At 41.7% G+C, this 11581-nt stretch overlaps 1 protein-coding gene across 1 annotated transcript in view; it reads right to left on the bottom strand.

Annotated features, from left to right (window-relative positions):
* The window catches only part of ELMO1 (engulfment and cell motility 1), a 648319-nt gene that overhangs the window by 423512 nt on the left and 213226 nt on the right, over window positions 1-11581 (bottom strand). Inside the window, exon 7 of the mRNA XM_004385299.2 lies at window positions 2731-2900. Coding sequence (XP_004385356.1) covers window positions 2731-2900 — 170 coding nt within the window. The remainder of the gene's footprint in view (window positions 1-2730; window positions 2901-11581) is intronic.

The raw sequence follows: 11581 nt of genomic DNA, 5'->3' as shown, positions 1-11581 counted from the left end.
GAGGGACCTTAGGCATTCCATGCTAAACTTCAGCCTAGAGCTTCTGCCACAGACAGACCCCTCCCCATCCTTTTTCTTTGGTTGAGCCCCTTGTATCCCTAAATTTATTTTTATTCAGGTTCCCTCTAGCCTATGAATAGTAACCATTCTGGATTCTGATGGGCCCCAGGGTTTGAGTTCCCTAGTCCTACTCCAAGTTGATGTTCTCCAAAAATTTCATGAGCAGAGTGTTAGTCATCATTAAAAAGAAATAAACGATACCGATCTACAATTGACCCTTTCCAGATCACCAAAGCCTGCGTGCCAGTCCTCTTGGGTTTCATTGTTTTGTTTGTTTTATTTTGTTTTTTCTTAATCAGTACTAGAGATTTTCCCTACTTATCTGTGAGGCAAGGCCCCGGACTCCAAAGTGTACAGAACATTCCTTGTATGGCAAATATCCCTGCGGTTGTAACATTCTCTCTTTGAATGAGAAAACAAGAATCTTTAACGAGTGCCAATTGCAGAGGCTAAATAATGCCAAGTGTAGGAGGAGGTAGGAAGGAAGGAAGGAAGGGAGGGAGTGGGCTGAGACAGGTCTCCAACATGTACAGTCATCAATTCATTCTTTGTATCACTAGGTACTGAAGAGAGATTTAAATGACCCAGGTTTAAACCCCAATTCTCAATGACACTCCTTTCTAATAAATATCCCGATTTTGAAGATTATTCATTTAGTATATTGATATATAACTAACAGATCTAGCAATTTAACACTAGCAATTGAATACCACTAATTTACACACTCTGAGGCTGTGGCAGTTCAGTTGCCGCATTCTTATCTTCCACGTGGGAGATCTGGGTTCGATTCCCAGCCAGTGCACCTCATGCACAGCCACCACCCATCTGTCCATGGAGGCTGTGTGCCGCCCTGATGCTGAACAGGTTTCAGTGGAGCTTCTAGACTAAGACTGACTAGGAAGAAAGGCCTAGAGATCTACTTCTGAAAAATCAGCCAATGAAAACCCTATGGCTCATAATGGTCTGACCCCATTGTGCACGGAGTCACCATGAGTCAGGGGCCAATCCGAAGGCAGCAGTGGTCAAGTGTTTGGGGGCTAACCAAAAGGTCGGCAGTTTGAATCTACCAGCTGCTCCTTGGAAACCCTGTGGGGCAGTTCTACTCTGCCCTATAGGGTCACTATGAGTCCCAATCGGGTTTTTTTTTTTTTTTTTAACAACAACAAACATACACATTCTACTAGTCTATGTGAACAACACTGGTCTTATAGGAAGGGACAGCTTCATGTTAACCCTGCCCCGGCATTCAGTGGTCAGGGGAGTTCTCTCTCCACACACATAAGAGCTAGACACACCTAGCTTCTTACATTTCCCAGTCACGCCATGAGTATTAAAGCCCTTACTAAGTAGGTGAGCTCCCCAATCAGAAATGTCCATCCCTTCCTTGTTCATGATAGAACTCCTCCTTCAAGGCCTTCTCTCTGAAGCTCTGTGAGATTTAACTGGTCCGTCCTCAGGATTCCTAGACCTCAGGAGAAATTATACCTCAGTTTAATTCTAACTGTATAATTGTTGTTATTAGTTGCCATTGAGTGAGCTCCAACTCAGTTCTACCCTGTGTACAAGAGAAAAAAATGTTGCCCAGTTTTGCGCTATCTTCACAATTGTTGGTATGCTCAAGTCCTTTGTTGTGGCCACTGTTTATTCTGAATGCCTTCCAACCTAGGGGGCTCATTTTCCAGCACTATATTGACAATATTCTGTTGTGATCTATAAGGTTTTCCTTAGCTAATTTCCGGAAGTAGATCACCAGACTTTTCTTCCTAGTCTGTCTTAGTCTGGAAGCTCTGCTGAAACCTGCCCACCATGGGTGATCCTGCTGGTGTTTGAAATATCAGTGGCATAGCTTCCAGCATCATAGCAACACACAAGCCACCACAGTACGACAAGCTGACCAACAGGTGGTAGCTGCTTCCAACACATTACTTAAAACCCCCAGGGGTCTCTTCTCTAAACTATCCCCAAATTACCCCCATCCCAGCCCATCTATGCTTTCACCAATCTTGGCAGTTAAGAAATCTGATTTTCAAGAAGCTTTCACAGAATAAGATTATACTGCCTAACAGTCTCCAAAATTGTTGGAAGGCACATCTCAGATCTTTTTTCATTTTCCCATACTTTTGCACACAGTAGGTACGATAAATATTTATTATTTTTAACTGTAAATAATTAAGGGTATGTATGTAATCATTAAAGAGTTAATTAAAATTTACTTCAGGAAAAATATTTTGACTTGGTTTAGTACTTTGAGATATAAGTTAGGTACTCTTCTTTTTTTTTTGTTTAAATTAAGTCAGGGAAGAAAAACTTTTCTTGGGAATAGGCAAGGGAAATGAGGGATTTATATGTTATAGAATTATAATTTTAGTGTTGGAAAGGCCCTTATAGATAATGACCTAAATTTTTTTTCCTCATAAATCTGAAATTTTAGGTATTTTGTGAATTTCTATTTTGCCATGGATACTGGCAGGCTGGTGGGTGGGGGATGTAGAGCTACTTAAATTACAAACTCACTACGCAGGTATTTTCTTAAAAGTCACTTTTTCCTGAGCCTAACCAGGTTTCTGGTCTTTTAAATAAGAAACTGTAAGTATAAGGAATGTAACTAACCAGTATCTAAAATGCTAGTCAGAATAGGACAGATTACGAAGCTGGACAAAAGCTACTTACTCTGTGCCACTTTCAACCATCTGGGTGAGGAGAGAGATGCCGTCTAGATTGATAAACTCCTGGGCGAACGTGACATCCCGGGAGAGGTAGGCCAAGTCTTTCAGGGCTTCCAGCTTGGCGTCCATACTCCATGACTGGATCCGTTCGTGGAGCTGCTGGGCAGTTTGAGCCTCACCAGGGGCAAAAACAAAGGGAAGAGTGTTCACAGAGGAAACCACAACCAACAACATAATGGATGTTTCATTGAAAAACAAAGATATGAAGGCCAAAAGTGCAAAGGCTATAGAAATATGGCAGACTGGGTATGTCAGAAGCTGGTTTCCCCATCACTTTGACTTCACCTTCAGCGCACGGTCCATTAATTTCATGGTGGAAATCAGTTGTGTTCTATTAACAGGGCCCATATTACTGTCTCAAAGAAAAGCAACAGCAAATGAACAGTCAAGCCCCAAAAAACTTAACAGGGTGTAGCAGAAAAGAATAAATAAATAAGCCAGTTGCCAATGAGTCAATTTTGAGTCATGGCGACCACATGTGTCAGAGTAGAACTCTGCTCCATAGGGTTTTCATGATTCCGCCCTTTCAGAAGCAGGTCGCCAGGCTTTCTTTCAAGGCGCCTCTGGCTAGGTTCGAACTGCAAAACTTTTGGTTAGTAGTCGAGGGCTTAACCATTTTCACTGCCCAGGGTCTGCTGGGTGTGGCAGCGAGGAGGGGAAAATAGAAAGGATGGTCACTATTTAAGTAAAATTACTGTTTCGAAGTGACAAAAAGCTATTTGCTTAGTTAAGCAATTATTCACATTTATACAGACGCTCGCCTGCTCAGTCAATACTCTGAGTAATAACTGCCAACACACAACCCTCAAAAGCGTCATTAGACACCCAAATAATCTTTCTGTGTTACTGAAAATCTTTGTCACTACTTCATAATGCTTGTAAAAGTCAATTTTCTACAATATGCTTTTCACGTGCTTTGGTTACTACATAAAATTTAAGCAAAATAATTAGGACACCAAATTAACAGCAAGGCCTAAAATCAGACTCCTCCTTTTTAAGGCATTTGGACTTGGCGTCTACACACAGGACAGAGACGAACGGAAGTTTATTGAAGGAGCTGAACTTCTGGATGATAATGTATCATCTATGTGCCCCATTCACACAGTAACCGTTTTCATATCCACTCTTCAGCTGGGGCAGGCAGTGAGGAAAATGTTAATTATTTTCTGCCTCTGTTTTTGCTAAATGGAAATTACTGTCTGAACATCTGCTGCAATTATTTAACTCAAAACCACAGTGGTTGAAGCACTCTGCCATCCTCATATTCTCCTTCTTGAGCACTGCTTTCACCTTTGAAACAGAGTGATATTTCAGACAAACGGAAAGACAGGGCATTTTGACCCCAGCATTTAGGTATCTCTCCTAAACAGAAACTGGGGAACTGCAGGGTGGTTAAAAATTTCTGAGGGGCCCTATCTGAACCCTAACAGGATTAAGATTACAGAATGGAAGCAGCAGATCCACCAGGTATTGACAGCAAAAGGACTCCCCTGAATGGCACCATGGCCAGGCCACAGCTCCTCCCTTCCACCTTTCACTGTCACCAGGAAGCAGCCCCAGGGTGGGAGGGAGGGGGAGGGTGCTTTAACTGGGAAAATGATCAACCATTCAGAGACCATGACAGGGATAAAACTCATGCCCCTATCACTTGGTCAGAGGTCTACAATTTAACTGGAGTCCCTGAGAAGTGCAAATGGTTAACATGACTGGCTGCTAACTGAAAGGTGGGAGGTTCAAGTCCACCCAGAGGCGCCTTGGAGGCGCCTGGCCATCGACTTCCAAAGAATCAGCCATTGAAAACCCTATGAAGCACAGTCCTACTTTGACATACTTGGGGTCACCATGAGTCAGAATAGACTGGAAGGCAACTGGTTATCATTTAAATAAAACAAAACATAGACACTTTGTATCAGAAATTTGAAAGGAGAGGAGAAGAAGGAAAGAGGAGGACTGGAACCACCCAAACTTGTCCACCGATTTCCAGATGTCTGACAAGTCACTCCAAAATGAAACAGCCATTCTTTTAAAAGGGGGAAGGAGGGGGGAGAGCTGACTAGATTCTTTTTATTTATTTTTAGAAATTTTTCAAAGATATACTATGTTCCAAAATTTTCATATGGATAACACGACATTAACATACAATATTTAACCCAAGTCACTCACTTTGAATTCCCTGAAAAATACATTTTTCTCCAAGTAGGAAGTCTGCATTTACTATATTGATTATGATAATAAAGAATACTCAAAAATTATTTCATTGTCATTATCAATGCTTATTAACTGTGCTTATACTCATAATAACATCACCTCCTGGTTACCTAGCACTTTTTAGGAACCAGTCCCTATTCTAAATACCTTCATGAAGTAATTCACTTAATCTGCCCAATAACCTTATCAGGTAGGTACTTTTATCTTAATTTTACAAAGGAAACAAGTAATCAAGCACAGAGAACTTAAGTAACCTGCCCAAGGTCACACAGCTTCTCAGTGCTGGAGCTAAGATCAAACCTGGGCTGTCAGACTCTGGAGAACATGCTCTACAGCAATGAATCTCAAAATTTTTGCATTCATTAGTCACAAGGATGCCTCACCCCCAGAGTTTCTAGTTCCCTAGGCTTAGGGTAGTTAATGTGCATGGCTGCTAACCCAAAGGTTGGTGGTTTGAGTCCACACAGAAGTACCTCAAAACAAAGATCTGGAAGTCTGATTCTGAAAAATCAGCCATTGAAAACACTGTGGAGCACAAATCGACTCTGACACACATGTGGTTGCATGAGTGGGGGTGACTCAGCAGCAACTGCTACTAGTGCTTGTAGGCCTGGGGTAGGACTCCCGCAATTGTATGTTTAATCAGCTCCCAGGTTCTGCTGCTGCTGCTGGTCCCTGAATCGCCCGAGAAAAACTACTGCTCTAAAGCGCTAAGGAGCCTGCATCTTGCAGAGACGATGGAAGGGGCAGCCCTGCTCAGCTGGGCACAGCTGGCTCTGCTCTCTGTCTTCTAACTACTGCCTTGTCTTCCCCAGCTAGGACACAAGGAGCCCCTCCACTGTTTACTGTGGCAAAAAGCAAACTTGCTTGCCCTTTACAAGTGTGCACTTTCCAGAAGGAAATTTTGCTGAGAAAATGAGAAGGAAAAAAAAAAAAAAGAGTAAGTCATACTTGGGGAAGGTAGATAAGTGGAATTTATTACACTTTTTTCCTACTTCTGCATGTGTTTGAAGTTTTACCTAATTAAAAGTAAAACACTAAATAAATAAAATTTAAAATAAAGAGAAGTAAAGAGAGACAACAATAGAATCTCAAAAAGGACAAGTGTCCCAAGGAAAGGAGTTAGACTAAATAGTCCCTGTTATGGATTGAATTATGTCTCACCAACATATGTGGACGTAATCCTGTTTGGAAACAGGATTTTTCTTTTGTTAGGTTAATAAGGTCATGGCAGTGTAGGGTGTGTCCTAAACCTAATCACCTCTGACTTATAAAAAAAAGACCAGAATAGACACAGATACACACATACACGTAAACACACAGAGGAAAGACAGATGCCATGTGAGGATTGTCTACAAGCCAAGAAACGCCAAGGAACACCAGAGACTACCAACAAAGAAGGAATCAATACCTACGAGACCTTGATTTGGACTTTCAGTCTCCAGAGCTGTGAGAAAAAAGTTTCTTCTCTTTAAAGCCACCCATTTGTGGTATTTCTGTTACAGAAGCACTAAGTAACTAAATCCCAGGTCTGCTAATGGGTTGGTGCTGTAGAAATCGAATAGATGTTACCAAGACAGTCACAAATCGGTATAGGAAACCAATACCCTGACTTGGAGTCCCAGCCAATAAAAGTAATAAACACTTCTCCAAGTTGTGTCAAACTGTAGTATTCATAGTTCATAGATGCAACAGGATGAAAAGTTCCTATGGAACCATTCATTCCTCTCCTGCACTCAACCCAGTACTTGAAAATGTTGTGTCCTCTGTTCATGGAGCTGTTTTATCCTTCAAGGAAGACATTGAACCTACACTTGGTATCATCATCTGAAGAGTCAACTCTTCATAAAAGTGTAGAGTTCCCACAGTGTTTGCTTTCAAGTTTAACTGTTCTTTTCAAGACATAAATGAACCTCTGGAGGGGCCATCTCATTAATGTGGATGTGAGTGCTGTGGGCAGCAGGTGGGCAGTGGGGAAAAGCTCACAGAGCTGGAAATGACACCATGGGGCTGCTTTCCGCTCTCTCACATGTCAGCTCTGGGGCCTTAATGAACTTCACTTAACCTGTCTTGGCCTGATTCTCCTCACTGGAAAACTGAGGCACTATGATACGTCACAGTTGATTCTCTGGAGGCGGGAACCCACACAGCACGGAGCCTGGCCACGAGCAGGTGCTCTATAGATGTGAGCCCCTGATGTGACCTCCAGTCCAAAGATGTCTAACAGGTAGGACATTTTTAGTGCAATATTTTTCCAGTTGGAAGCAGAACAAACAGGTAGGGATATGTATTATTATTATTTTTCTAACCTTATCTAGTTTCTAAATAACATGGACATAAAACTTTTATTAGAAAGATTAATGTGGGAATACAAATTTATTATAAAAAAATCGATTTTTTCAAGTTAATTTTTTTTTTTTTAAGAAATAGGTTATTGTAGAAGATTGCTCTACATATTATTTTACTTGGCCTATATTCAGACAAGTCCTTATAGTCATCTTATTTCCAGGCTATGGTGCTCCACAACAGAAGACAGAATCCTCATTCCTTGATTCAACAAGTATTTCCAGGAAGTTTGAGTCAGATCCTGCTCTAGACATTTGGGGTACAAAGACAGACAAGCTTCTCATTCCCCTTGGGTGGGAGGCAGACAATAAAAAAATATTAACAATAAAAAAAATTAAATGTTGATAAGTCTTACAGCAAAACCTAAAATGGGGTAGGGGGAGGTGGGGTGACAGAGAGTGGCTGATGACTTCTTTACATGAGGTGGTTTCCAGAAACAAGCTCTCTGAGGAAGTGACATTTATATAGAGATCTGATTGGCAAGAAGTTCATGGAAGGCAACAGATGGGGAATATTTTGGCAGCAGGAATGGTTATTGCAAAGGTCCTTCAGGGAGAACAAGCCTGGCAGGTCTAGAGGCTCTGCTGGGATACCAACGTGTCTGAGGGCAGTAAGCAAGGAGGAAACTGGAAGGAGGCAAGGATAGAAGGGTAGACAGGGCCAGATGGTGTAGGGTGTTCGTGAGCATGCAGAGCTAGAGGATCCTGGGTGGTTATGTGTGTCTCTGGAAGGATGCACTTAAATACCTGAGACAGATATGTGGCCAAAAGCATTTATGTTTATATTCATACACTGGAATCAACTATAATGTTCAACAACAGGACAATGATTAAATAAACCATGGCATAGTCATAAGATAAAATATTGTATGAAATGAAAAAATAAAGCTTTTAGAGAATGTAAGATAGTGTGGGCACATCCTCATGATGGAACATTAAAAGAAACAGCCAGGACACAAATAGATATTATTGTTTGTGGAAGCGAGGGTGTATGTTTGGGGGCATCTGTGTGTATCCACTAGAATGTAAACTCCAGGATGAGAGGAAAGTTGTCAGTCTTTGTCCCCACTGTGTTCCCATCACCTAGAACAGTACCTGGCATTTACCTGGAGTTCGAACAAATTTCACTAAATGAATAAATGAATATATACATAGGAATATATATATACCTGTATTCATATATGTTTATATAAAAATTAGCAAAGGAAACAAGTCAAAATCTGTGCTTATTTATGAATTGTAATATTTTGTATGATTTTCTTTGCAGCAAGCTGCATTTTTCAAATTTTCCATAATGATTCTGTAATATTTTTATATTCAGGAGGAAAAATCACCATTATTAAAAAGAATAAAATAATCTTAGTTCTGCTTTTTCAAGCAGTTAGCAAGAATGAAGAGTCCAGTAGATGTGTAGGTGATGGTATCAGATATTAAGTTATATTTTCTAGTATTGTTATAAGAAAAAAAACAAGATTCACCTTGAGCCAGCTCAAATAATTCAATATGGCTGTCTACTGCCCTTCATTGAGGAAAGTTCTGGGGCCCAAGCCTTGGCTCAGAGGGAAACAGCCCCATGAGGGGCAGCAGGGGGCACAGGAAAGGCTACTAGTAGTATAAAAACCCATTGCCATCTAGTGGATTCTGACTCATGGTGACCCCATGTGTTACAGAGTAAAACTGCTCCTCAGTGTTATCAAAGCTGTAATCTTTACAGAAGCAGATCACCAGGCCTTTCTTCCACAGTGCCACTGGGTGGGTTCAAACTGCCAACCTTTAGGTTAGTAGTCAAGTGCAAACCGTTCGTACCACCCAAGGACTGTACTGGCAGTAGAGCTGTCAAGTATTTACCATCTCTGTTCTGGAGGGTAGTAGTTAAAATTATCCCCAAGAAACTTCCAGCATAATTCCAGGTCCATGATGCCAATTAAGAAGTAGTGTAAAAAGTCCTTAGGTTCCAAAGTTTCACAGATAATTTCAAATGGGTATTCAACATTGCCCAGCAATCCACCTACACTTTCGTAGTATGTTTGCCATGCTCTTCCAAAATTACTCCTTCACATCTTTTCTTCTCTCCTTAAACCTCCTCTATCCTCTTCCCCTGTTTCCCCTCCACTGATAATCTTGTCTCGTATTTTACTAAGGAAATCAAAGAAATCAGCCAGGAGTTCCTTCATCTTCTTAATTCTAACATCATCAGTCCACTGGCATCTCTACCTGCATGCTCTGCCTACCTCCTGATACTCTGGATCAAGTGTCCTGTTTCTGATCAGCACCAACTCTTCCCCTTAGACTCTGGATCCCTTTCCTTCTTGCCTTCTCAGGTACTCTACATCAAAAGTGCCCCCTTTTCTTCTGTATCATTGGGTATCTCTGCACTAGATCATTTCCAGTAGCAAAGAGTCTCCAGTAGCTCCTCCCTTAAAACACCAAGCAAAAATGTATGAATATCTACTGACTCAATTCCCCTTTAGCTACCACCCGATTTCACTGCTCCTACTCCTGGCAAAAGTTCTGTAATGAAGACTGGTCTAAAGTCGCCGCCTCCACTTCACCTCATATTCTCTCTTCCTCCCACTCCACTCTGTTTCTATCCCCTCCCTAAACTGAGAGTGCCTCCATGATGCTGTCAGTAACCTGTGTGTGGCAGGTCCTGGGGTCACTTCCTGCATCCAGTCTTCCTCATTTTCTCGGCAGCGTCTTCAGCACACCTAAGTAGTCCCTCCTCCTTGAAACACTGTCTTCTCTTGGCTTGTTGGAAGGCTCCTCTTCTAAATCTGCGCTGAGCCTTCTTCTCTACCTTCCCCGTGGTGAGCTCATCCAGCCCGAAGACTTTCCAGTTGTCATAGAGTGGACTCCAACTCATGGTGACACCATGTATGTCAGAGTAGAACAGCACATCAGGTTTTCATGGTTGCAATCTTTATGGAAGTAAGTCACCAGGCCTTTCTTCTGAGATGCCTCTGGGTGGACTCAAACCTCTAACCTTTGGTTTAGCAGCCAAGTATGTTAACAGCTTGCACTACCCAAGACTTTAAATACCATTTATAGGGTGATAACTGACAAACCTGTATCTCTCCTGGATGTCCCCCAAACATACCTAACTGCCTAGTTGACATGTCCACGTGGATATCTAATAGGTATCCGGAACTCTTCAGTTTCCCCTCCTCACACCTCCTATTCCAGTAAATAGCACCACTGTCTATCTTGCCAAAAAATTAGGATGATCCTAGCATTCTCTCTCAAAGTGCACCACATGCAATCCCTCAGGAAGTCAGGGGGACACGCCCGCCAAAACATGCCTTCAAACTTCCACATCCCTACAAGACAGGTAGCCCAAACCATCTTCACCTTCTGCCTGGACTAGCAGTTGCCACTGAGTAGATTCCAATTCCTGGTGACCTCATGTGTGTCAGGGTAGAAGTGTGCTCCACAGGGTTTTCACTGTCTGTGATCTTTCAGAAGTAGATTGACAGGCCAAGCACTTAACCATCTATGCCACCCAGGGACTCCCCTGCCTGGGCTACTGTAATGAACTCCTCCCCAGTCCCTTTGATGGCGTCACCCCTCTGCCCTCTTCTCGCTAGAATTAGGTCTCATAGTGCAATGATGAGAAATGGAATTTAAGCCATTTTACAATCCTGTTTTTAGTTTCTCAGACCAGCAGAGAAAACTTGATTTCAAACATTGTTATTGATTGGTAAATCTTATTGTTAAGAATCTCTGCTAACTTGAATCCACAGAATGACTGAAATAATACCAGAGTGACTGAAATAATATTGTTTTTCTTACTGCCAGTGTAACTACATAGTACCAAAAATCAGTATGACCAGGTCTTCTGACCTAGAGACTTCTAGTACTGGTTCTCTAAACAAGAAAGTACAGAAAGGGAGGATTATGCTTACAGCTGGCAAAGCAACAGTAGAGAATGCTGATGAGCAATTTTAGTTACTCTGTCCACAAGGGCCAAGATAAGGAGTATGGGACCAAAGGAATTCAGGCTATATATAAAAGTGCTCTTAAAAATCTACTGTATGGAGTAGTGAAATGTTTTTAGCATGGAACATTATGATTCACCTTCTGTATGCTGTACTGACTTTATGATATTATTTATTTGTATATTTATTTGTTGTTACTGTTGTTGGGTGCCCTCAAATTTATTCTCAACTCAGAACTCAATGCAACAGAGTTGAAGTGCCCCATAGGATTTTCTAGGCTGCAATCTTTACTGACAAAACCCTGGTG

The sequence above is a fragment of the Trichechus manatus genome, unplaced genomic scaffold, assembly GCF_000243295.1.
Source record: "Trichechus manatus latirostris isolate Lorelei unplaced genomic scaffold, TriManLat1.0 scaffold00137, whole genome shotgun sequence".
Classification (NCBI taxonomy): domain Eukaryota; kingdom Metazoa; phylum Chordata; class Mammalia; order Sirenia; family Trichechidae; genus Trichechus; species Trichechus manatus.
Note: the sequence above shows the minus strand (reverse complement) of the source record. Positions and strands in the feature narration are given on the sequence as shown.